This window comes from Akanthomyces muscarius, chromosome 5 (assembly GCF_028009165.1).
Source record: "Akanthomyces muscarius strain Ve6 chromosome 5, whole genome shotgun sequence".
NCBI classification, from domain to species: Eukaryota; Fungi; Ascomycota; class Sordariomycetes; order Hypocreales; family Cordycipitaceae; genus Akanthomyces; species Akanthomyces muscarius.
This window is the reverse complement of record NC_079245.1, coordinates 782,056-807,182: the sequence shown is the minus strand read 5'-3', so window position 1 is coordinate 807,182 and position 25,127 is coordinate 782,056. Positions and strand designations below refer to the sequence as shown.

At 53.2% G+C, this 25,127-nt stretch overlaps 7 protein-coding genes across 8 annotated transcripts; 5 read left to right on the top strand and 2 right to left on the bottom strand.

The window, feature by feature from the left end:
* Positions 1-1,495: 1,495 nt before the first annotated feature.
* LMH87_009530 (uncharacterized protein) lies at positions 1,496-1,919 on the top strand (the record flags this gene model as incomplete). Its single annotated transcript, XM_056196539.1, has 2 exons — positions 1,496-1,778; positions 1,858-1,919. The coding sequence occupies 2 exons, from the start codon at positions 1,496-1,498 to the stop codon at positions 1,917-1,919; spliced, it is 345 nt and encodes a 114-aa protein (XP_056053676.1).
* A 3,332-nt stretch (positions 1,920-5,251) lies between these two features.
* On the top strand, positions 5,252-7,366 carry LMH87_009529 (uncharacterized protein; the record flags this gene model as incomplete). The annotated part of the gene is made up of 1 exon (XM_056196538.1): positions 5,252-7,366. One exon carries the CDS (start codon positions 5,252-5,254, stop codon positions 7,364-7,366), a length of 2,115 nt encoding a protein of 704 aa, XP_056053675.1.
* A 687-nt stretch (positions 7,367-8,053) lies between these two features.
* LMH87_009528 (uncharacterized protein) lies at positions 8,054-8,659 on the top strand (the record flags this gene model as incomplete). The annotated part of the gene is made up of 2 exons (XM_056196537.1): positions 8,054-8,066; positions 8,124-8,659. 2 exons carry the CDS (start codon positions 8,054-8,056, stop codon positions 8,657-8,659), a joined length of 549 nt encoding a protein of 182 aa, XP_056053674.1.
* Positions 8,660-8,928: 269 nt separating this feature from the next.
* LMH87_009527 (uncharacterized protein) lies at positions 8,929-13,759 on the bottom strand (the record flags this gene model as incomplete). The annotated part of the gene is made up of 9 exons (XM_056196536.1): positions 8,929-9,111; positions 9,160-10,955; positions 11,006-11,801; positions 11,849-11,899; positions 11,952-12,074; positions 12,230-12,314; positions 12,428-12,436; positions 13,356-13,370; positions 13,434-13,759. 9 exons carry the CDS (start codon positions 13,757-13,759, stop codon positions 8,929-8,931), a joined length of 3,384 nt encoding a protein of 1,127 aa, XP_056053673.1.
* Positions 13,760-14,581: 822 nt separating this feature from the next.
* LMH87_009526 (uncharacterized protein) lies at positions 14,582-16,081 on the bottom strand (the record flags this gene model as incomplete). 2 transcript variants are annotated; one of them, XM_056196534.1, is made up of 4 exons in its annotated part: positions 14,582-15,030; positions 15,082-15,576; positions 15,630-15,999; positions 16,052-16,081. In XM_056196534.1, the coding sequence occupies 4 exons, from the start codon at positions 16,079-16,081 to the stop codon at positions 14,582-14,584; spliced, it is 1,344 nt and encodes a 447-aa protein (XP_056053671.1). The 2 variants fall into 2 exon arrangements, with proteins under 2 accessions (XP_056053671.1, XP_056053672.1); XM_056196535.1 differs by having other exon boundaries at positions 16,058-16,081.
* Positions 16,082-16,570: 489 nt separating this feature from the next.
* On the top strand, positions 16,571-18,663 carry LMH87_009525 (uncharacterized protein; the record flags this gene model as incomplete). Its single annotated transcript, XM_056196533.1, has 2 exons — positions 16,571-16,792; positions 16,846-18,663. The coding sequence occupies 2 exons, from the start codon at positions 16,571-16,573 to the stop codon at positions 18,661-18,663; spliced, it is 2,040 nt and encodes a 679-aa protein (XP_056053670.1).
* Positions 18,664-22,266: 3,603 nt separating this feature from the next.
* Positions 22,267-24,394, top strand: LMH87_009524 (uncharacterized protein; the record flags this gene model as incomplete). The annotated part of the gene is made up of 2 exons (XM_056196532.1): positions 22,267-22,475; positions 22,528-24,394. 2 exons carry the CDS (start codon positions 22,267-22,269, stop codon positions 24,392-24,394), a joined length of 2,076 nt encoding a protein of 691 aa, XP_056053669.1.
* Positions 24,395-25,127: the final 733 nt, after the last annotated feature.

The following is a 25,127-nucleotide window of genomic DNA, read 5'->3' as shown; positions in this document are numbered from 1 at the left end:
GGGTTGGAGATGAATGAGGAGCGCGATTTGTCAATGAGCAGTGTTCCGGCCGAAGAGTTTATAGCTGAAGCTTTGCACAACTTGACAGCTTGTTCATTTAACGTGTGTGCGCTAGAGGCAATGCAAAATTGCCTGAAACGGCGAGCAATCCTGGCGACAATTACTCCACTAATGCTGAGAGACTTACCGTCAAGGAAGCCCGCACAACTATCGAGCATTGCCTGCTAGCGCTGTATTATCTATCAATACAGGACCGGGGAACCATATCAAGTAGGGCAATATACTCATCATAACCTGTAATCCCATCCGCGCCAAGGTTGCCGATTCCGGGTTGTTTAGCGAGGCTGACTATCACGCGACATTTTGCTGCACGCCCTCATTTTGCAGGCGAATACCAGAGAAATTGTAGACATGACCCGACGGCCAATGACGGAGTGGATGCTCGGCGCGAGTGCCGCCAAACAAAAAACTGCCAGCTGACCATTATATTCAGCATGTCTTAGACATGGTTGTTGATTTGCTCAGGCCGTGCCGCTAGCTAGAATACTGCAGATAACTCCATAGGCCACTCTGGGGCCATGAATAGTGCAGTTTTCAACCCATTTGCCACGCCAACCTGGACATTAAATTCAGTACCTATTACTTCACAACCGTGTTGCACTGGGCTGCGTATGGAGGTCATATTGAACCAGCGAACCTGCTGCTTGAAAATGGAGAACCGAACGCATTTGCACCTCGCCGCCTCGCAAGGCCACAGCACGATTGTGAGACGACTCCTCGACACAGATGCTGCCAACGACGACACATGTGACTATGGGCTTTGCTCACTCTTCTCTGCGTCGGAAAATGGCTATACTGCGACAGAATTTTTGCCAGCGCCAGCCGAACCCGTTGAAGCAGATGCCATCAATGCGGACGCCAAGGACTGGTTTCATCGAACACCACTTTCATTGGGGGTGGAAGAGACCACGAAGAAGTGGTATAACTGTTACTAAGGCGAGATGACGTCGATCCAGGCTCCAAAACATGAGACGGCTAGACACCGCTGCTATGGGCAGTAAAGGCGGGACGCGTCGAAGTGGTGAGGCAGTTGCTAGCCTCTCCAAGGGTAATACCTCAGGCCCCGGAAACTATAGCAATATTATAGAGAATTACATCTATTCCTTTGGGTCTATCTAGGGAGAATTAGCTGTTTAGACTGTCATCGGCGTGCAGGGGTGTGACAAGGGTCTTGGATGGATCCAACTAGGACTTTGTTTCATTTTTCGTAAGTGCCAGCCAGTAAGAGAATTGCCGCCTCCCAATGTCTCACATCTCATCTTTCCATCACATGTTCTACGTTTGCTTTTTCTTCTGGCTCGCTTTTAAAAGGTAAATCGCCCGACGTTTTGTATCTTGCTCCTTTGAAGTCGTATATGCACCTCTTGAATATCTTTACCTTGAATAGCCAGTAACATCGTCCGTCCTGCTTTTGCCAGCCTTTCACCAAGCCGAAATGAAAACTACCGTTATCTTCAGCTTAGCCATTGTGTCTATCACACAATTAGCTTCTGCGGCTGAATGTGGAAATAAATGGATGGGCGTCCCTGATAGCACTACCCTTCAGCGATTCTGGAATGCCCGCAGTGCGACGTGCAACTGCATTGCGACGCAACCAGGAAACTACTGCGGAAACCTGAATAATCAGTTCCTCGCTTTTGCTATCTGGGGTACACGTCCGACTACCCAGATTTGCTGGGATGGGTTTGAGAATATTATCAATCAGTGTATCAAGCAAGGTACGTACTGCCTACTATTCCTCTGTGTTTGCTACCCATTTAATATCGTAGGCATATTAATAACAACTTGCTTTTGTAGGCTGGAATTCTGGCCTTTATCAGTACTCAGGATCTAATCTCCAAATTACCCGATGGAAGTAATTATCATACCACTACTACGAAGCGTATATTTACCATTTTAGAAGCTATTGTCTTCGTAAATGAACTTTGCTATCTCTATTTTATCTGGCTGTCGAACGTGCGACGTCCTTGCCCAAGTTCGCACCGTGGATGGTAAAAAGGTGGACTGGTTGGACCTACGTTCCGGTGTTGATTTCCAGTAGGGGCCGCAGGCGTGGATGCTAGCGCGGCAGGGCAAAATTGCCGAATTAGATCGATACACCATCCCTGGAGGCGGGCCAGAGGCGCCAGCCGTATTGCGTGGGATGATGTTTATTGCTCATAATGTCATGCATGATTTGGCTGCGCTGGATAAAAAGGAGCTGCTGCTGTGGGAGGACTGGGGTGCAAGAAACGAGTATGCAGATGAAGTGCCGCTGAAGGAGGCAGCGATGCCGGATGAGGTTTCGGCAGTGATCGGGTGTCAGAATGTGAAAGTTGAGGATGTGAAGAAGTTCATGGCGAGAGGGGATATTAAGATTCCGGATACTACCATGTTGTATGATCCATATGCATCAGCGGCCCGCCCAAGCCCGTGGATGTCAGTCGTGTATTGATGACCTGACGGAGAGGACCCAGGGTTCTTTTATTTGAGTGGTTTACAGTAATGACTCGGGCAGAAGAGAAATTAGTACGGACTACAATAACTTCTTTCTTTGCGGCTACATTCTTTTCATGTGCCGTGGCCGTTTCCTTGATTCTTCCTCTGCCTGAAGCCTGCCATGGTAAACGCAGGCAGCCAAATGACACTACGTTCTGGCTCTATATCGCGGAACAGTACCTGTCTGTGAGGAGCCCAATGCCTTCTGGTGGCTGGCAAAAAATTTCAAGCAAACAACCATCGCTCAAAAAAAAAATTCAAACAAACAAATATAGGTCCGGCTTTGGTTTGTTTGATTTGAGGGCAGCGCTGAGCGCCACTTCCAGCTGCCCCAAGACCGTGCTTCAGCGCGGTACCTGGGGCCAGACTGCCGTCCAATGAATACGTATACGGCGCACTCTGGCGGCTCAACGCTGCACCAATCATTTCCACCGTTGCTTCCTTAGGGTGATGGTTTGCTCATCTCCTCGGAAATGCCTCTGATCGTACCTAGGAAAGCGGCAATAACGCTATCTATAGCGGACGGCTTTACTTAATAACTGACTAATAGGAGATGGGACCGCGGCGAGCTTAGTAGTCACCCACCGCGCTCTTCGTCGCGACATTTTCTGCGCTAACCCATGTCGCTATGCGTGTTGTTATCCGTCCTATACGGCCGAGCTCACAGCGCTCGCCGATGTATAGAATCCTACGTAGAGCTCACAAACAGTAAGACGAGATCCCACGTCATGACGGTCTGGTTGTGTTAAATAGCAGATAAGGAGTGGTCGTGGAATCGCTGAGCTCAGGTATTAAAGAAAACCATGAACGAGGCGCATTTCGAACAGCCAAGTGTTCCGACTGGAGAGTTGAATGCTACCTGCTGTGCTTCACCATGGAATCCAGTTCAGCTTGGTCTTTTCGTTCTTCGGTAGGCTCGTGGTGTGTCAGGATGATGTCGGTGCTTGCGCTAAGCTCAGCCCCCATCGAGACTGTTTTGCCGTACGGCTTCAAGGCGACCGAGGGGGCAACATCAAGATTTCCTGAAAGAGGCTCTGCCGGCTCCTTCATACCATTGTGCCAAAAGAATCAATTGCGCAGTGTTCCATGTGAAGGTTGAGACCGTATCCAGATTGGTCCAGATACTCCTGTATATCCTCCCGGAGGTCCCAGTTCCACTCGTACTTGTGGCAAGTGCGCGCAATCGTAATATACACCGTCGGGGGGGTTTCTTGTCGTTTTTTCGTGTATGCCATGGCTGAACAGTGCAATACAATTCCATGCCATGCGAACATGTTCATAGCGCTCGATCTTGCGACGAACTGTCGTTCTGATGAGCTCCCAGTCCCTATCCAGATCGTCTCGGCCAGTGACTGGGGCAAAATAGTTGCGCCCGCTCAGTTCCGGCGCAATTATCTCGACTTTGATATCAAGGCCATGGGACCATAGTAGTTTGCAGTCCAGATGGTGTTTGATATCGAAGACAGCTTTGCACCAAGTATCCGCCATAGTTTCGTCCCAAGGTGCGACGATGAGGACTGTCACGTATGAGGTGTATGGCGCTTCACAAGTAGAGCGTGAAATTACGCTCCAACCACAATAGTCTAAATATTCTGGTTCTTCAGGCTCGTCCCGGTACACGAATCATACATCCTCGCCGTTATCGGCCGAAGTTTGGTATGCTTGGAGTTTTTGCTCAACAATCTTGTCAATGCGATCATGGTAGCGCATGACGACCAATGAGCAAGCATCATCGCGTACGGAGCGAAGAGGGAGGGGCCTCAAAGGGTGTGTCCCAACTCTCTGCCAGTTAAGACGGATTCCATTCATTGCTGCTGGGTGTTGCAACAGGTGTCCCTTGCGATTTGAGTCGATATGAAGTATAGGTGTAGGAGCGGATGATTCTGGCGAGTACTGGGAGATGTAGCTTTGAGAGTGGTTGCTCCAATTTAGAGAGAATGCTTTTGTATCTGTCACTTCGCTAGCTAGACTGTATGTGTCGCTCCGTACAATTTCGTCAACGAGCTATGCTCACGTGGCGCCAGCCGTGGCTACCTGTGGCGGCAAAGCGCAGAACTTTGCCAACAGCCCGAAACCCGTATATATTAGCGCTGAGAAGATACTTGATAGCGGTACTCAGAAAGCTCGCGCGCTACAGCTGGCTTGGGCGGTATTGAGCACCCAGCCGCTTGAGGCCTGAAAGGGAAGCAATACGCCGGTGATTGTGAGCCACGGGAAGAAAGATCAGATGCAGTAAAAAGAAAACAATAAACGGAAAGAAGGGAGTTGAGAAAGACCGATAAATAAGAAGATAGAAAATAAACATTGGCTAGGGAGCCTTTGGGTTCTCGTGGCTGATGCTTGATGTGGGCTGCTGCCGCCACCGAAAGTCACACTGCGCCACCAAGCAATCAACAGCTGTTTGTAAGTGTAAACGCAGCAGGTAACTGCAAGTGTAAAGACTTATTCACTTACTCTTATAAGAACCCTGCTCCCCCATGCCTTTGAATCAGAAAATATTTCTTCGCATCTCACCACTTCTTCCGTACCACCTTCTCTTCCCTCTTCCTCCCACTTCTTCCGCACCGCTTCCTTCCGTCTTTGCGTACAACAGTCGAATTGTACAAAACTTGTTGTTGTTGCTGATTTACCGCCACTTTCTCTCTCTCAAGAGACCTCCTTTGCTTTAGCCCTTGCGTCGAGCCCTCTCAAGTCTCTCTACCTCTGAACTGTCATGGCCGAACCGCGGTTCGCAGATTGGCTGGCACAACGCCCCCGTGTGCGGCCACCACACTGGGGTCCGCTCACCATCGCTGTCGGCTTTCAACGAGTCGGGTCAGAGCCTCTACGGTCTCTTCCTCTTCTCTCCGTCATGACTGTGCCCCTCGGTATTTTCCTTGACAAACATGGCGACCGCATCGACCACTTTGTCCACGACCTTCTTCTGTACCACGGCTACCCGGTCAGCGAGGATTTCGCGGACGCCCGCGACGAAACCGACTCAGCCGAGGTATGCTGGAAGATTTGCTCACAATATGAGCCCGAAAAAGACAGCCAGTCTTATATCACCGTCTTGATCACCGCGCCATGGCATCCCGAGAATGTCCAAAAATGGCGACGAACCTGCGAAACCTTGAAGACCTGGCTGGACGAAGTCTTGAAAGACACTGGCCATAATGTTCTCGTCGAAATGATTTCCCCGCAGGCATCTGGGCCCCTATACGCTGCCCCAGTCTTCGATCGAGCCGATTTGGACCGTGATTGGGAAGAACTAAAAAGAGACAGCCTTGTTATTCTGGAGAGCCACAAGTCAATGCTCTGGGCATGGAATTCCATCGGGCTGTCTCGTCTCGGCCTTGATGAGGACGCTGAAAAGAACCCTCCCACCGTTCTTATCTCAATCTTCCGTCAGTGTCCTGAGAGGCTGTGGCAGCCTGCCGTGACCGAGATCGAGCGGTACTTGGCAGCCTCCGGTCACGGTCTGCGGCTGCACATGGAACATTCTGCGCCTGAGAGCCTTGTCAGATTCGATCTGAAGAAGGTAGCTAATGTGGAGGGCAACGATCCGCTTCTTTCCAGGATTTCATATCAAGCCAGGCCCTCTATAGGTGCTGACCTCAGTGTAAGCAATTATATTGTGGCCGAACCAGCGGCTGTGCCGTCAGCGCCGCCTGGCGCTGGCACTGCTGCACATCGACCTCCATTCCAGCAACCGCAACCGCAACCTGCTCGGGGCTCTGATCCCCTTTCGCTTGTACGAGGAGTTCAGCAGCTTACTCTCGGGGCTCAACCTCAGCAGCGTGCTCGGGGAGGTCGTGGTGGAGTCCAGCAGCCACCTCGGGGAGGTCGAGGCCAACAGCGTGGTCGGGGTGGTCGGCGCGCGCAGCCGGCTCCGGAGCCAATGCGTTTCAATTCGATGGTCGGAACCCTGGGATGCTACATCGAGATTGCGGATGAGAAAACTGGAAACTGGAAACGCCTCGCGCTGACCAACTACCATGTTATCCGTTGCGCAATTCCAGGGTTCAGAATTACCACCGACGAGGTAGAGCACCCGCCAGGGCCAGGGACTGCACTGCGTGATACAGACCTGCGTGGTTTCAAACCCGATCACAAATTCACAGCCGACATCGAGAGTCCATCACGAAGCAAGCACAACAAGACCGTTTCATACTTTAGGGATTTCAAAGCCCGCAACGAAGCCGAGAAACAGTCTATTGACCAAAGAGTCAATGAGCAGGTGAAATTTTTCGACTCGAGAAAGCAAAAGTTTGGCCGTCTTTATGCCGGCTCCGGCTTCGCTTTCCGGACACCCGACGGTGGGCTGCTAGACTGGGCTCTCATCGAAGTCTTCCCTCATCGCCTGGGCAACAACAATTTGCCTGACGCTGCGATCTGGCCCGAAAAAACCGAAGGCCTGTGCCCGCCCAAGGAAGCGTCCCAAACACCGCTGAAGCAACAGCTTGCTCCAACTCGCGAGATGGCTCACAGAAAGAACATGTACAAAGTCTCGGCGATAACCAAAGCCACCACTGGCGCTTTCGGCCGTCACTTGGCCGATATAAGGAGCAACAGTTGGATATATCTTGTGCAGGAAGGCACTGTCACGCATACTCCCGAATACTCCTTCTACAGCCGAAAAGCAGGCGTCGAGTTTGCCGCCCCCGGCGATTCCGGCGCCGTGGTTTACGATGGGATAGCCCGCGCCGCCGGCCTTTTATTTAGTGGAAAAGCCGGCCGCAAGTCTGATGGTCCCGCTTACGTCACGCCAATTGAGCACGTTATGGCTCATATTGCCCAATTTCTCGGACTGAAGGCGTCTGCTGTCCGAATTGCTCAATTTCAGTAACAGACCCTTCTTTCGTTGATTCCCTTATTATTCTTATTATTATTTTTCTTTTTTCTTTTCACTTTTGCTACATGTCTTTCTTCTTGCGTTTCCTTTACTACTCTACTTCCTCTTCTTCTTCGGCTTCCCTTCTTTTACTCAGACGGTTTCTTTCGTCACTATATCGCTTTGCTTGCGCCATATGGATGGCTTCCCTTATTTTCTTCTTTCCTTTTTTCTCTTCAGATTGTCAACAACAAGTTTAGTGCTCGTACGGCGCTTTATTCTCGCCACATGGATGGCTTTGCTTTGCTTTGTTCGCACAAAAAGTGTTTCTTTGCAGTAGATAGATAAAAACAAAACAAAAACATAATATTTTTAAAAATAGGCATTTAAATGGTGACATGTCAGTAGTCTCTCTACGGCCGATGTCGTAATTCGCTGGCGCCGCCTTAAAGGTGTGGTGAAGGTGGTGTACAGAGGACTGTTAGGCGCAGGCCACAGGCCCACAGCTGGCACGGAACACGCAACCGCATCATTCACTTTCACGTTCATCTCGTTCAACTTCATACCTCCTTCGCCATCTCACCCCTCACAACCATGGCGACACGAAGCACAGCCGCCCGTCTCCGGCGCACATTCCACTACCCAACCGACACCACCACCGCCTCTGGCTCCGACTCCGACTCCGACTCTCCCCCCTCCGCCATGGACGAGCAAGGTATCCCATCCCCCATTTCCCATCCCTCATCCCCAAACCTCACTGACCCCCTCCTAGAGCAGGAATCCTACATCCAGCGCCTCGCAGACAACAACAAGGCCCAAAACGCCACCCTCGCCTCCATCCTGCTCCTCGTCCCTATCCTCGCCACCATCCCCTACCTCCCCTCTCTCCCCTCGTTACCCGCGCTCCTCGCGCTCTCTTCCCTGCTCTCCACCGCGTACCTCTTGCGCCGGCTGCCGCCCACCGTCACGGGCCTGCACCCGATCGACGCGTGGTGCACGGGGACAGGCGGCGCCGCCGGGCTAGCGCGCAGCCCGCTGGACCAGAACCTGCCGTACCTGAACGCGCTCCTGGCCGCGCTGCTTGCGTTTTGGGGCGCCGCCGTGGCGTACAAGGCGCGGAACTTTGACGGCGGCGTCGGCGAGGGAGTCATGCCGGGAAAGAGTGCGAGCGGTGCGTTAGCGTGGCCCATCATGTGTACGCTGCCCGCGGGCGTCTACGGTGTTGTGCTGCTGGCGAAAATAGTCATGGCGGGCGTCGATCCGGAAAAGGAGCTCTCGGCGCTGCGGTACGACTACAAGGGGGCATAAACTACTCACAGATGCTAGACCATAAATGTATAATGAGCAAAAATTAAGTCTATTTCTAACTAAAGTATTCATATGTATTCCCATTCACTCACGTAAAACGCCCGGGGGGTATGCGGCGCTTTTCTACATTTCATTTCGTGGTTGTGCTATCGTGCTTTTTCGACTCGCGGCTGTCGTCATAAAACTGTAAAAATAAAATCCTAACCATCCCTCCGTGTACAAAAGAGATTCTAAAAAGGGGGGAAAGAGCGTCCGACGCCGACGGGCACCTAAATGTCAATCGAGTCGGTAAAGCGCAAGATGCCATGATTCTTCAAGACACCGTCTACGCCCTTGGGTGGCCGCGGGAAAGGGTCCGTCAGAGGGCTCGTATCGGGCGAATCGTTCGACTTGTCCATGACGAGCGCCAGGCCATGCGACTTGACGGCGTCCACCAAAGCGGGGACCGAGTCCTGGTCTTGGTTAGTGGAGGTACTGTCAATAGTTGGGTTGATACATACCAAAAGTCGTGAGTAGCATATGAGACCCATAAAGTTGTTGCTCTGAGCAATTCTAACCGCCTCCTTGATCGATGTGCTCCGCCGTCCATGGACATTTGCAACAGTAGAGGCCGGTTCAACCTCCTCCCTTCCAAGGTCGTTGCACAGGAATACAGGAAAGTTGGGCTGCTTCCAGTTGAGCGTCGTGCAGAGACTGGCATTGTAACTGCTAAAGACAATGGAGCGCACCACTTGTGATGAGTGCGACTGCGCACGCTGGGCTCTCGCGTGGTCAAACACTACAGTCAGGATAGCATCGACATACTCATTGACCTCCAGAGCGGGACCTAGTGCCAGAGCCTTTTCGTCCTCGGCTGTTGGGTAGAGAATCTGTAGGTTGGCGTGGACACTATGAGGCAGGATAACAAGCGCCTCCTTGAGCGTGACACCGGCTGTCGCCAGCACATGGTAAATCTCAGCAATATTCTCAGCCTTCTTGTCAGATAGAGTGGCGAGATCAGAGCGGCTAGCACTTCGTGCAGTCGTCGTCTTGAACTGATCCAGAGTCAAACGACAGACGGGGATATCAAGGCCGCCGCATTCGATGGTCCACTGCGGCCAGATGACCGGGATACCATCGCTCGTGTACTGCACAAACAGACGAACATAGTCTCCAGAAAGGCTCGAGCCAGTTACAACAGCGTTGGTGGGCTGGTTGAATTGGCTAGTGGCTTTCCAGTACGTCTCAAAGTCGGTGATTTCCAGTGGCTGTCCCTTGAACGGCTTTATGACTTGAGTGTTGAAGCTGATCTGACCAATTGCGCGGAGACGTGGGTCAAAAAGTGGCAGACAGCACGCCGTGCTGGTCTGCGGATTCTTGAACGTGCTGGACAGTGCAACCGTCTTGGCGATAATCTTAGCGCCGTATGTAGGGAAGACATCAAAGTCAAGAGAGAAAGTGTCAAGATTGTCGACCTGGAAGGAAACGATTCGCGTGTCTTCCTGAATGGGCAGGATGATGTTCTTGGGGATGAGTTCGGAGTTTTTGGAGGAGATCGTCAGGCGAGCGGCGGGGTATTTTCCGTCTTGGAAGAAGACGAGAGGCTGCTCGCTGGCATCCTCAAAGCTAATCTGGACAACAGTCTTGGTGTCAAGGAAGTTGTGTCCATATCGTCGCAAGGGAATTATCGGCGGCGGCAGCTCCAAGATAGGAATAGCATCGGGGTCTAGTGCCATTGGCTGGGGGGCACTGCTACTACCCATGGGTCCCAAGGACGGCTGTGCAACCAAAGGGCTGGCCCGAGGACGGTTGTTGAAGGGCGTGAGGAGCTTCATGCAGGCCAGATGACCCTCCCATGCAGCATAGTACATGGCTGGAAGATCCTTTTCGTCCACAATGCTGGCATCTGCGCCAATCTTCAGGAGCGCCTGCAGACACTCAACGCTGCCTTCGCTGGCGGCGTGCACAAGAGGCGTCCATCCATAGAGCTTATCAATCTGGTCGAGATCCGCCCCAAATTGTTTGAGTAGCAACAAGAGATCGGGGGACTGGGCCGACCGAGCAACTAAATGTTGAGGATACAGCCCTTCCGCGTCTGGGAGAATGTTTGCTCCGTGCTGCAGAAGCAGCTCAACAACAGGCACAGAGCCGTGCTCACAAGCCAGGTTCAGAGGCACGTGGTCGGCATCGGAGACAGGGTCGATGCGAGCAGACTTGGCGAGCAGCAGTTTGACACACTCGAGGTGGCCGTGAATAATGGAGTGGATGAGGGGAGTAAAATTGTCGTGGTCAATCAGGTCAATAGTCTTAATGTTTGCTGCATCATGTTAGCTTATTCGATTTGGCGAAAACGCACGTATCCCTTACCATCAAGAAGAGCTTCCAACATGCGAAGTCGCCCGTGCAAGCTGGCATAGTGCGCGGGAACACGGCCATATACATCGGTTCGGTCAACAGGGACACCAGCCTTGATACCCCACTCAAGCACGTATTCCTTGCCGTAAATAGTAGCCTGGTGAAGACAGTTGCGCTCGTTGATGTCATCATACGAATGCAAGTCGACGAGACCAGTGTCAAGCAGTATTTGGAGCGAAACTCGAGGTGCCTCGTGAATGGCGCCGAGAAACGTGCGAGTAACTCGGTCCATCAATGTGTTGTCACCATCCTCAGCGCTGGATGCGGACTGCATCTTGGTCAGGAGCTCCTTCAAAGTATCGACATTGCCAGTGATAACAGTCTCGAGGAGAAGTGTGTCAGCATCGCCCTCGTCAGTTCCCATAAAATGCTGGCTTGTGACGACATGACCAGAGGCCTGAAAGTTGACTTGGATGCCATCCGACCAGGCACCGAGCTCTTGTAAACTTGTCGTGGCCTGATCTGAGAGCTCGCTTATTACGGTGGCGTTGAAGAAGGGCTGCACTTCGACAGCTCTTGACAGATAAAGCTCCTTTGTTTTCGATTTTGACGTCTTGTCCCATTTCTTGAGAATTTTGGAGAAGGCGGTGCCGTTGATTTCGACAAACTGTTGGAGTTTGCTGAGGTCGGTGGCAAATTGTTGAAAGCCCTCTTCCAAGGTTGTGAATTTTGAGGAACGTCTTGAAATGCCTTGACGGGATTGAATGACCTTTTTCTTGTCGAGAAGAGTTTTGAGGCGGATTTTGAGCTGCGTAATGTTAGGTTACGTCATGCGGACTGCGCGGTCAGGCTTACCTCTGCCTCTTTTTGCAAGTAAAAGGCGTTGACTTTGTCAAGCTCTCGTTCCTACTAGCAATTAGATATTGTCATATGATGCCGATACCGACAGCAGACGTACTAATTGGAAGAAGAATGTGGCTTTGTTGGCTTGGAGGGCAGTCTGCGAGTCTGCGAGGGCGCCAGTCCGTTGACCGTCGAGTTGGGCAGTTAGCGTAGGGGTCGCCGAGAGCTTCTTGATGAGCTGTGTAACATGTCAGCGGTTTGCTTGGCAAGAAGCATGAGCCCATGCGGTAGCGGTCTCCGACACCAGCGCAAAGATTCGCCATGAAGTTGATCAGGGCATCAGTTCGTTGGTGCCGTGTACGCCACCCAAGCAAATGGCAGTTTGCTGCGCACCTTTTTTAGAGCTTTATAATTTACAAAGCTCGCCGCATATTCGGGGACTTCGAGCTGGCGCTTCTGGATTTGCTTTCCGAACTTCCTATATCACAGCACGTAAGCAGTTGAATTGACGGTGGCGCGGCGCCAATGGCGTTACGAAGCAGTCCTGATCTGCGTCCCGGGTCGCTTGCAGACATGGTGGGCCGAGCTTACATGGTGAATCTAGGAGCTTATGCTCTTGCGCGCAGACGGAGGTTTGTCTGTACCTCTTGCAGTAGCAGAGGGGTCGGAGGGTAGATGGAAGTGATGCGCGTTAGCAACAAGTGGCGAGTCCAGTATGTCGGGGAGCGCAAGGAAAGCAAGATTTAGTAGCGTGAGAGAGAGCTCCTCATGACAGTAGGAGGGGTCGTCGAGCAGGGTTCTTGGTGGGGTGTGCCCGGCGAGGCCAAAGAAAAAAAGACTCGTCACCAAGGAGTAGCGTCTACTGGCAGCAGGATGCAAGCGTCGTGAAGTTGAAGACAAGCAAGAAAAAGATCTGGCGCCGTGGTTCCGGAGCTGATGGCGGGCGGCGCAGGTGAGAGGTCGGGATGGCGAGAGCTGACGCAAGGTGCGTATGAGTGGCGGCAGCCGGGGTGGGCAGCAGCAGCAGCAGCGAGACAGGGAGTCGCAGAGCTGAAGGGCGCAGGCCAAGGATTCACAGTAGCGCGAGCGCGAGGCAGAACCGGGTGAGCGCCTGACTGGCTGTGAGACAGCAAGCGTGCGTTCGGGCGTCGTTGCGCCAAAGGGCCCGTTTGGTTGCCGGTGCTGCGCGGTGATGTGGCCGGTAAGCTTGGGAGGCAGTATGCAGTATCAGCCAGCCGGAAGAGATCCCCAGGCCGTACAGTATCCCTGAGAGTCGGGTCAGGTGGTGTGAGCTGTGTGCCTTGTGCTTCTCTGCAAGGTTTGGCTGCAGCTTGGTTGGAGGGGTTTGAAGCCAGTCAGTACTTTAGCGGGCGGGGTTCGCTGCGGCAGGGCAAGGGGCCTGCGAGGTTCAGTGCCTAACCGGGAAGCTCTATGTAGGCAGGAAGAAGAGAGGCTGCTGCAGGCAAGAGGAACGATGGCACTAGGTAGATGTCCAGACGTAGGTAGCAACGGCGTGTACCTGCAGGTCGCAACTCTGTTTGTCCGGAACGTTCAGCGGACAACGGACAGAGGGCAAGCTCAAGGCGGGGCCAAATACTCTTTTTCTTTGCAAATAGGACGAAGTAAGCTTGAGGGAATAAAAGCCGGACTTTGGTTTTGAGGAGGGCCTTGGTATTTTCTGGCTAGGGCATCGTAGCCGTGAGAGGTGACGAGAGAGCCGAAGAGAGAGAGTGGGTTGAGGGCCTGGCTGCTGGAGACACACGGAATTGGGCACCGGTCTGTCAACTCTAGCGGCCCTTGACTCTTCGTGGGACCGATACTGGCCCTGCTTGACAGGCGTAGAGCTTCGTGGTGAACCGGTTTCCTTTGCTGCGTGGGATGGGGTGTAGTGGGCGTAATAGTATGTGCAGCTGCGGATCTCATCCCACTACCCAGGGACACATGGGGGGCAGAGCGCAAGCGGCCGAGGGTCCAAATTCAAGCCGAGATTTAACCGCTTAACAGCAACACGCCAGATACTAGCGCTTGACTGTTATAATCACACTTGGCATCCTCCTCGATCGGCAGCCCTCCCATTGCCGTTATCTGCTGCGGCCAATAGACGCGCCCGTTGAGGCCTCGTGGTCGTGCGACAGGCGACCGGCGGCACGTCGACTCATGGCCCTGGTTCCGAGGCACCACTACTTTTTAAGTTGCGGCCTCCGCCGTCAAGATTTTTGTAAGCTAGTTCGTAGCCAGGAACCACACGACGTAATATTATCATTATGCAACCCCTCAGTGGTTCTTTTTGCACTTTGGCTGGCACTTGTAGCTCCGATAGCCAGTCCGAGCGGGCTGTCTACGGCAACGTCGTCACCAGGTGCCAGGCTCTACCTCACCCGGCCTGTGGTGGCTGCGACATGCAGCCGATCATTGTGCCCATCACTTGACTGTCTCGACCACCGTGCTACGTCACACAAAGCTGCTTTTCTCCAACTACCCCGCGTGCCACCTACCAGCCTCAGTCGCCATGTCACCCACAACTATATAGCTTCACGACGTATTGTGCTACAACACAGCATATAAATTGCACGTGAAATCAAAGAAGATACGATTTCGATTTATTTAGACTATATCGTCAGTTTTTTGCTAAGAAGGAAAAAGGCTCGATGGTCAATCTGTTGACAACTTACACGGCTATTAACATATGCAAAACAAGGCCGCCGCACATCAACCCACTTCCAATTAAGGTCACCCAGCTGCTTTTCAGTTCTTCTTATCCCCGGTCTGCTCGACCTTGGTCGCCTCGCCTAGGCTGTCCGCCATGGCCTCGGCAGTCGCCTTCTTGACGCGCTCAGCCGCGTCGTCCTCCTTGGCCACGCTGCCATCCTTGACTTCTTTGGTATCCTTGGGCTTCGTCTCTTTGGCTTCCTTGGTCTCCTTAGTATCCTTGATCTCCTTCTCGTCATCGCTATCGCCTAAGCTGAACGGATCATTGTCCGTGATCGGCTCGGGCTCCACCGTTGACAGCGGCTGCCACTTGCTGGACTTGTTGGCCGCGTTGTCTTTCGGTGGCACTTTGGGTGACGAGTCGTACATGTTAATCTCCTCGTGGCCTTCCTTGAATCCAACTCTTCGACCATCAGGTCTAGGCGATTTCGATGGGGGAGGAGGCCGGTGCAGGCCCTGGTTCGATAGGGGGTGGTTGGTGGGATCTGCATCATGTTAGCTTACCCTTCTGTATGACAAGGTCTAGATGTACTCACGGCCATCCGACGAGAATCGCATGCCGGCGAAATCATCGCTGAGAACCTGCGGGTCGGCATCGTAGCGATCGTAGTCACCGCTGCGACGGCTTGCCTCACCCTGGCGTCGGAAGGGCTGGCCCTCGCTCTGTGTCCTCTCCTCCGTCTCATCAAAGCTTTCTTCCAGCTTCTTCCTTATCCCGGCAATCCATCCATTGACCTTTGTTTGCGTGTCGACGAATCCCTTGCGCAGGTTCTCTCGGATGACGGGGAGGTCGTCGTCGAGGAAGCTGTGCTCGCGGTCGTCATCGTCAGGGTGGCGCGGTCGGCCGTCGCGGTTGAGGCTCGAGGTGCGAGCCTCGTATGCGCCAACGCTATCGTAGTGCTCAGCCAGCTGCCGGGCATAAAGCTCGTCGGCCTCGACCTGCGAGATGGGGGCTCGTCCCTGAGGACGAGGAGGGCGGGCGGGCGGCTGCTCTTCGGGCTCGTTCTTCACGGCATCAGGGTCGGTCATTTCTAGTTTGACGATTAGCCATCCAGCAATTCAAGCTAGTGGACCATCTACTCACCCAGCAAGGCATTGAATGCTGGCTCAACTCGGCCGCTGCTGGCTCGCAGGACAGCCTTGATGACGCCTTGGTCCACTGTCGGGAAAGCTTCCTTGAGGATATGTTCATTCTTCTGAGCTTCCGACATGGGACGAGGAGGCTTCGCAGGCGGGGCTTCCTGTTCGGCTCGAGTCTCAGCAGGAACTTCGGTGGCGGAAATCTGGCCTTCGGGGTCCGTCGGTTTCGTAGTAGCGGGAGTCTTGGTCGGTGTGGCCGTCGCGTCGTTGGCGATGATGCTCGTGTCCTGCACGTCGTCGTCGTCCATCTCGAGGGGGCGAGCTGTGGTGGGTGATTCGGGAACGTCCTCCACGGTAGGCTTGGACGGCTTGTCCTGCGACGGGCTATTAGTCTGGCAGGTTTGAAAAGTATGGGGTACTGCTGACCCTCACCGTCTCTGCTGTAGTAGACGCCATCTTGAGCCCCTGGTCAGTGTTTCTTGGTTGTGGCGCAGCCCGACTCTTGTGAAATGATCAGATCGTCGACGTTGATAGTTGACGGTTTCGATCTCTGGTGCAATGGTATCTGCGAGCAATGTGCTTAAAAAGCAAGATCGGACGTTTTCTGTTTCAGCCCAGGCGTTGTCTGATGTTCTAACGAGGGGTCGAGCAGCCGGCCGCGACAACGATGACGTCCCCACTGACGAGCGACGCCCAAGCCACACTAGCTTCGCCACACCATGAGCTTAGCTTCAGCCTCTTCTATCCGTCCTCTAGGGTAGCGGTTTGTGTCCAGGCATGAATATTTGTTTTCTGGCTTCGGCAGACCACGATGCCTGCTGTGCTCTCAAACTGACTGGAGCATTTACTGAAACTATCTGACATCGATTTATCAGTGTTTGAAATTTCATTGAGTGTGGAGCTGCGGACACTGCCTCGAGTTGACGATTGACAGCTGCCTAAACCATGGCGGAACATGATTTGGACTCAAATTTTATACCAGCACTACACAAGCCTCCAGCGCTGCTGCCTATTGCCAAGCACAAAGAAAGCCTGCTGTACACAATAGAGACGTACCCGGTGACGATAGTCATTGGCCAAACCGGATCTGGAAAGACAACACAAATACCCCAATTTCTGGAAAAGGCAGGGTGGTGCAATAGTGGTAGGATTATTGGCGTGACGCAGGTACGTTTGCAACCCTAGACCCGCGTTACGATCGCTAACGCGCCAAATTATAGCCAAGACGCGTCGCAGCTACAACAGTTGCTTTGCGCGTCGCAGATGAGGTCGGATGTGAGGTTGGCAAAGAAGTGGGATATTCGATACGCTTCGAGGATGTGACGTCCGAGTCGACGCGTATCAAGTTTCTCACCGACGGCCTCCTCATCCGCGAAGCGCTGGTTGACCCGCTTTTAAGCAGATACTCTGTCATCATGGTCGACGAAGCCCATGAACGATCAATCAGCACAGATGTTTTACTTGGGCTCTTGAAAAAGATTCGAAGGAAGCGCCCAGAGCTGCGCATTATCATCAGCAGTGCGACGCTAGAGGCGGAGGCGTTCCTGAGATTCTTCACGTCAAGCAGCGAAGCTCCCACAGATGCCGACGAAAACGACACAAGCAAAGTAGGAACAGTGGTCAGCTTGGAAGGGCGCACATTTCCGATTGACTTGATGTACCTGGAAGCACCGGCCGAAAGCTATGTCGAAAAGGCCATTTCCACAGTCGTCGACATACACACCCAAGAGGGTGAAGGCGACATCTTAGTATTCATGACTGGACGAGAAGAGATCGACTTTGCAGTGCAGACGATTTCAGAGCGCGCGCCAGAGCTCGAGGCCAAGTACGGTCCTCTTCAGCCCATGCCACTCTATGCAGGTCTGACTTCAGAGGAGCAAATGTACGTATTTGACAAGCCTCCTGAGGGGGCAAGAAAGGTAGTGTTTTCTACAAACATTGCCGAAGCGTCAGTAACCATCGAAGGCATTGTCTTTGTTGTCGACACGGGCTACGTCAAGTTACGTGCATACAATCCCAAGACGGGCATCGAGTCCCTGACTGCTGCACCCATCTCCAAGGCATCTGCTGCACAGCGCGCAGGGCGTGCCGGCCGAACGAGGCCGGGCAAATGCTTCCGTTTATACACGGAGCAAGGCTACAATGGACTCGCGCAGAGCAACCCGCCCGAGATTCAACGATCAAACTTGGCTCCAACAGTACTTCAGCTCAAGGCCCTCGGTATCGATAACATTGTCCGGTTCGACTTTCTATCGCCGCCACCGTCTCAGCTTGTCGGAAAGGCCCTTGAGCTGCTGTATTCGCTCGGCGCACTCGATGAATACGCCAAGCTCACACGGCCGCTGGGCATGCGCATGGCGGAGCTAGCCGTTGAGCCCATGATGGCCAAGACACTGCTGTCCGCGCCATCGTTTGGCTGCCTGAGCGAGATGCTCACCATTGCGGCCATGACAAGCCTGGGCAGTAGCGTATGGTTCTACCACGAAGGCGAGCGCAAGAAGATGGAGAGCGCGCGACGCAAGTTCGCCGCCGAGGAGGGCGACCACCTCACGCTGCTCAATGCCTACCAGGCCTTTATCACGCGCGGCAAGAAGGAGGCCAAGTTTTGCCACGCTAACCACCTCAACTTCCGGGCTATGACGCGTGCCGTGAGCATCCGCGCGCAGCTCAAGCGGTACCTGGAGCGGTTCAACATTGTCGTCGACGAGACACTATCACGACCTCCGCCGCAGCAGCAAGAGGACAGCAGAACTGGCAAGGCCGAGGCCATCTTGAGGTGTCTGGCGGCGGGCTACTTTGCGCACGCGGCGCGGATGCAGGCGGACGGCACGTTTCGCAACGTCGAGGGTGGCACGGTGCTCCATGCGCACCCGAGCTCGTTGCTCTTTGGACGCAAGGCGGACTGGGTCGTCTTTCACGAGGTCATGGAGACAAACGACAAAACATACATACGGGAAGTGAGCAAGACGGAAAAGGGCTGGCTGCTGGAGTATGCGCCGGAATTCTACCAAGTGACAAGTACACGGGGAGAGCAGTAGTATAGTTGCCATGTTTGCACAGCGCTTGGGCTACAGGATATTCAATCGAGCAACCGATGGCCGATTCAGGCACAAGTTTACCAGTAGACACATGCGGGGGTCGTGACGGGAGGATAATAAGGAGTTGCAGATAGTAGCGCTGTGTCAGCCGGCCAGCTGACTTCCCATGTCTGGACGCGAACAGGCTGTCGCATCTGCAGGTCATTTCACCCTGGGCGGCGCCACGCAAACGCCTTTAACCACCCCTCCTTTCCAGACTTGGCCATACGGCCGAGCCAGAAAATGGCAAGCAGACAAGAACAAAAAAACGCGGCTCTCGGTGGATTCCCTTTTCAACGATTCCGGAGGCGGCCGCGCCCAGCAAGCTGTGGTGGTGCGGTGTGGAGAAGGTCTAGAACGTTTGCTGTCTGCAAGGTCCAAGCTGCCAGACAGCGATGGCGGAATGCAGAGGTGCAGTAGTTTGACAGTTTTTTAGGCGAGTTTTGAATGAACAAATTCTGATTACTGGTAGACATGGTCAAGTGAGAGGTGATGAAAGAAAAAGTGCAAGGGCATAACTGGGTTGGGTGAGTTTAGACAATTGGATGGCTAGACAGACGGTTGGACGGGACGGGAGAGGCTGCCTGGCGAACAGACATTGTGGCAGCGGGAACGCGCGGTTCAAGATGCAAGGCGGGAAGAAATAAGCAAAAAAGTCTAAAAGATATTATTATTTAGACTTTTTGTTGGTTCAAAACAAGCAAAAGCTGACAAGGTGAAGCAAAAAGGGAAGAAGCCAACATGAAAAAGTGGCCGATCAATTGTCCAAGGGAGATGGAATGTTTTGATAACGCGACCGTGGACGACTCAGATACACGCAGGGGCAGACGCGGGGTCCCGACACGGATGGTACTGAGTAGTAAAATAACAATGTATATTTTTATTCGATCTATTGGCGACAATTGCACACCCAAGGACCAGGGCGAAAAACAAATAAATAAATACAACACGGACATGATTTGATAATGGTAACATGCCCTGCAATAGCATGCAGCAGCGCCTTGACAGGACAAAGTGACGGGAGATGTGGGGGTTCGATTCCTTGCCATCTGACACGCACGCCGATGCAATCCTTTTTTTTTTTTTTTTTTTTTTTACTTTTCTTTGTTTTGTTTTGGAGGCTGAAGATCGGAATGTTACTCCACGACAATGGTTCGAGAGACTGTACCGAGTACTACTGAGTAGCAAGAAGACGGCTTCGCGGCTTCTCCGTCTTCAAGGGCCGACTAGCCGCAAGGCAGGAGGACTGATATCGGTCGAGTGTACCAGTAGTTATTATTATTGGAACAAGAGGATAATTCCCCACACGCACCTCATTTCTTTGATGATGATGGGCGTTTTTTTCGTTGGTACCTGCATAAGCCAGTGGGCTGTGCCGCCCAGGGCAAGCCAATCAATACGCCGGAGCTGGCGCCCCTTTTTCTGGTTCCTGGTTGTTTTTTTTTTTTTTGGCGAACATCTGCCTCCTTGGACTTTTTTAGCGTGTCGGCGATAAACCTGGCACATCTTGGTCAAGGTTACATCAGGCACGGGTTACTGGCAGGAAAAAAAAGTGCAACGGTCCGCAAAATAGTGCATGTGCAGAAAATTTGCACAGCAGAGAAGAGAGAAACTCGACGACTGCAGAGGGTCTGGATCGCATACGCCAAGAGTCTAGCAGTCGGAACCAAGACCATTGTAAGACTCGGGTCTGGTTTCTGGTATATTGTCACGGATACGGATACTGGGTAAGTGTTCGCTGGACAGCTTTGCTTTTTGCATCGGTGACAAACAACGGCAGCCTCCGCACAAAAGCCCACAGGTCTCCTCTTATCTCGGTGCATTAAATAAAGCTCGATGCATGGATTCTGGAGGGCCACCTGGCAAGGCAAGTCAAGGCTTCTTCTCCTTTGACTTTTTATTAGCAAACAGTTCCGCTGGGCCCTCGATGATAATACTGGTAATACTGGTAGCACGCGATAAGAATGGCATGCAACGTATTAAATTTAGCTGGTTATCCCATGCACTTTGCGCGGTTTTGTGCAAAGACGAATAATAAACAAAACCTCCCCTGCTTGTCTGTCCCCCGCCCCTGTCGGAGCAATGCACAATCGAAACGGGCATTGCTGCATTGATGTCGACAAGACAGCCACGAAAACCCCTGGGGCATGAACCATCCCATCAGTCAGTGTCGCCATCACACACTTCCCGATTCGTACAATAGCTTTGCCCTACATACGTATTCCCACCAGTATCAAATTTTCCTCATCGATGAAAAGTGTCAGTCTCTGTTCGATCCAGCAGCAGGCTAGCAGCTCCGGGAACATGTGCCGTCCTCTTTTCTGCAGTGAAACCCTGTCGAGGTATCAAGCCCTCATCTGCCTCTCACCACCCCCTGTGGCACGCTCAGGAACAAAGGGCCCATTGCCAATTAAACCTCTTACAAAGCGGCTTTCTCAAGCCACGGCGTGCAGCGGTCTGGCCCCGGCGCTAATAAAACAAAATCGGTACTCGTCGTGGCCTCCCCTCCCCTGTTGGCCGTCGCTCGCATGCCCTGTCTTGCCTGTCATTGAGCGCCCCGCTACGAAAGGAGACCATGCTTGTCAACTCAAGCAAAACACGGACCGGCTCTTGCTAATTCGCAGGTGAGCAGGCAGGCAGGCAACAGGCTTGTCTCTTGGTGGTGGTGGTGGTGAGGAGGCCCGTTTGGTGCCTTTCCGCTTCGGCGCTAGCTCCAGGCACCCACCCGCTTTAGCTTACAGGTGCAAAAGTACCCTTTTCCAGCGGCCACCACTTGCGATCTAGCACCCCGTGCCCTGTATTTGTGCCAATTCCAGCGTCCCACACTGCTAAATGAGCTGTCACACAGCGCTCCGTGCCTTGTATTTTTCAGTCTGCTCGTCCCTGTCGGCCCGCTCCTGGTACCTGACTAGGCCAGGTCCCCCCCTGGCTCGTTCGCCATTGGCCCAATGGGTGGCCGCCCACGCTCCTCGCATCGCCCTCCTGCTCCCGCTCTCTCTCTCTCTGGAGCCTCATCTCGTTGCTTTGCCCTTTTCCCTTCCTTTCCTTCCTTTTCCTCTTCTCTAGCAATCTCGTTCCAGGCCGGGCTCGCGGTACCGTGTTTTTTCGTCGCCAACCCTCACGTTCTTTTCAGTCACTCTTTAGATTGTTCAACCGTTCTGCTTTCAGTAGTTTTGTTTACTCAGACTACAGTCATTCCTTAACAACACCACCCACGCTTCGGTACAGCTCAGCACCGCGTCACTCTTTTAACGATATTTCGAAAACCGCCTCCCGACACTGGACGAGTCTGTTCCTTCGAATTTTGCGGCGCATAATTTGTCTAGACGTCTCGCCATTGAAACACGCCCTCGTTCTATCGTCCGTTTCCCGACAAACATCGTTCCTGGTGGCACATCCAGCTCTCCCCACCTAACGAGGAACGTAACGACTCTTGTTTTCTCGTCTACCGCCTCGAATTTCAACCTCGTCTCGATTCTCGGAAATGCACGCTCGAGTCTTGCTCTGATCCTCTTTTACCGTTATCCTGCCAATCCCATCGCTTGCTTTGCCGAGCCCTTCGCCATGGATAATCAACAAGACAGCCCCAGCGCTGCTTCACAACCTAGGCATCCACACTTTAACTTGGCTCGCCAAGTCGCCGCAGAGATGCCCAGCCTTTGGTCCCGGATCACTCGCCGATCGGATGATGAGCATCTTTGCTCTAAAAACGAGACCTGCGGTCGTGGCATCAGTCCCAATGCTACCAACTTGGCTATTGCCCTTGGAGTAGTGTAAGCTATTACTGTGCTGCAACTCCGTCATACTCTTGCTAACGAGACATAGAATCCCCGTCGTCGCTGCCGCCATCACATTCTTCATTCTCCACCGAAGAAGCGTCAAACGTATGCACATGGAAGACGCGAAATATCGAGAAACCGACCTCGACTATGGCCTCGATGAAGCTCCGTCCAAGGGAAAGCGAATGACGGCCATGTTTGGTGCCGCTGGTGAAAAGCAGCAGCACCGTCCTGGCCAGCTGTCCATGGATATGAACCTCTCGTCACCATACCTGCTCCCTCCCGATCTTAACGGGTCCAAGGAGTCGATTCACTCCCTCGCCAAGTCCTACCACAACCAGCAGGATCCTTACCACACTGTGCCTCTCTACTGTGGTGGCGATGGCTCTTCCGTCCGCTCGTTTCCCAGAGAACCCTACTCTCCCATGAGCAGCAAACGCCAGTCTTTCGCCAGCAACCTCCCTCCTCGCACACACTCCAAGTCGCAGTCTCCTCTCTCTGCCGACCCTTTCGCTACGCCGACCGAGCCACTGCCTGCTCACATTGCCCAAGTCGACGTGCCTCCCTCCGTTCCCGACAAGAACCTGCCCGTTCAGCCAGTTGTCCCGGAGATTGGCACGGTTCACAACGCCCACGCAGACGATGAGAGTATTTATGAGATGCCTGACGTTGCTTCGCCTCCCGCCGCCGTTACCAAGGACCCCCACACCGGTCTGCCCATGGACAACAACTTTCGCTTCGAGCTTCCCGGTACCGTTGACCAGGAGCCTAACGTTGGTGTTGCTCAGCTCAGCGATGATCTTGGCCACCAGGATCCCCACGACCATGGTCTGGGCCTCAATGTTGAACTTCCAACCATCATGTCCCCCGAGACTATGCATGGACATGACGACAGCCACGCAGTCTATGACGACCACGGCAACGCCTACCCTCAAATCCAGACAACCGAATACTACGAAGACACGCACTATGTAGTCGATGACGTGCAGCAAAACCACCTGGAGGGATTGGGCGTCCCGCAAACAACAGCCAAGAGACTGTCTGTTGGTGTCGTGCCTCTGCCCCCGGCAGAGGTCACACAATCCGAGGACCCTGAATACCGCGCCAACCGTATCAGATCTTTCTACAAGGAGTATTTTGAGGACTATGCCGAGGCACCGCCCCTGCCCACCCAGGGAGAACATCATCATGACGACTACAACGCTGGCTATCTTGGCGACGCTGCCTACTACGACGCCGACAGCAACGCCTTTGTCATGCCATATGCCCAGTCTGTTACTCGCCGTGCTATGACGCCACCTCCCGGAGGCGCCCGTCGTGGCCCGCCTGGTCCTCGAAGACCCCGTGGTCCTGGTTCTGTCGGTGGCATGAGCCTGCCTGGAGGACGTGGTCGCATGCGCGCTGGCTCCCACGGTCAATTCGGCCGCCCACCGCCCAAGAAGAAGCTTCCTCCCCCTGCCGCTCTCAAAACGCTGCCAACACCCTCCAAGCTCACAGACGACACAGCGCTCATCAATGCCATGGACTTTGCGCCGCCAGAACTGTTCAAGGACCACGCAGCTGGTCGCAGCCAGAGCCCCCTGGGTGAACGCCGACCATACAAGCCAGGACACGCTGGTGCTTCGCCTATGGTCACGGCCTTTGACGAACTCGCTCCTCTCCCCAGCCCGCACTTGCTCCGCAAGTCGTCCACCTTTACCGGTCTGGACTTTGCACCGCCCAAGAAGTTCAAGGAGGACGGAACCTCGAGCGACGCCGGAAGTATCAGGAGTAACCGCAGCGGCATCTCGGCTGTGCAGCTCGGCGCCATCAGAAGTGGCGCCGGACGTGTCAGCCGTCTGCCCGGCGATACTGTCTTTGCGGCGGGCAATTTTGGCGACCAATTGAAGCCTCAATGGGGTATGCGTCAGTAAGCGAGCCTTTTCAGACAATAACAGGCACTTTGTTTCGGAGTTTGCTTTTTCTAGCAAGGGCACAATTTTTTTTTTCATACATCTCTCGGCATACACCTTTCGGAGTCGATTTGGGACCACAAGCAGCATTTACTTGCATTTCGTTTTCCCTTTTTTTGTCTTCGATTTGAAAAACTGGCATATAGACGGAATAATTCACAAGCACGGCATTTCTGTCACAACAGAGACAAAGACGGCACACACACAAATCCACAACATGTACACTTTTTTTGACATTTTTTCTTCTTCCTCGACCATCGGAACAGCTGCGTGCGCGCAGTCTGCTCGGCGTTTGAGCCAATTTATAAAGGGGTTCTGTTTTGATGCTGGCAAGGAGGCGGCATTTGTATATAATTAAAGAGTCAAATAAGCGTCAATGGATCAAGTCAAAGTGTAACCACCGAGTAGTTCTTTTCAAATGATGATGCGTGGAATGTGATCAATGTTCGGCGCAACTCATGACAAAGCATACCACCATAGCAGCGGCACTCAGCACAAAGTTCGCCTTAGGCTGCGCAGCATCAAGAAGCTTCGAAGCATCAACACACAAGAAAGGGATCGAGCCCAATGTTTGATATTTAAATTAGTCCTCGTCTGGTTTGTCCCATGCAAATGCAAGCTGATGATGGAAGTGCCCGCCGTGTACGATCGAGTTCCCAGGCATCGACACAAGAGGTAACAAAAAAGGACACCC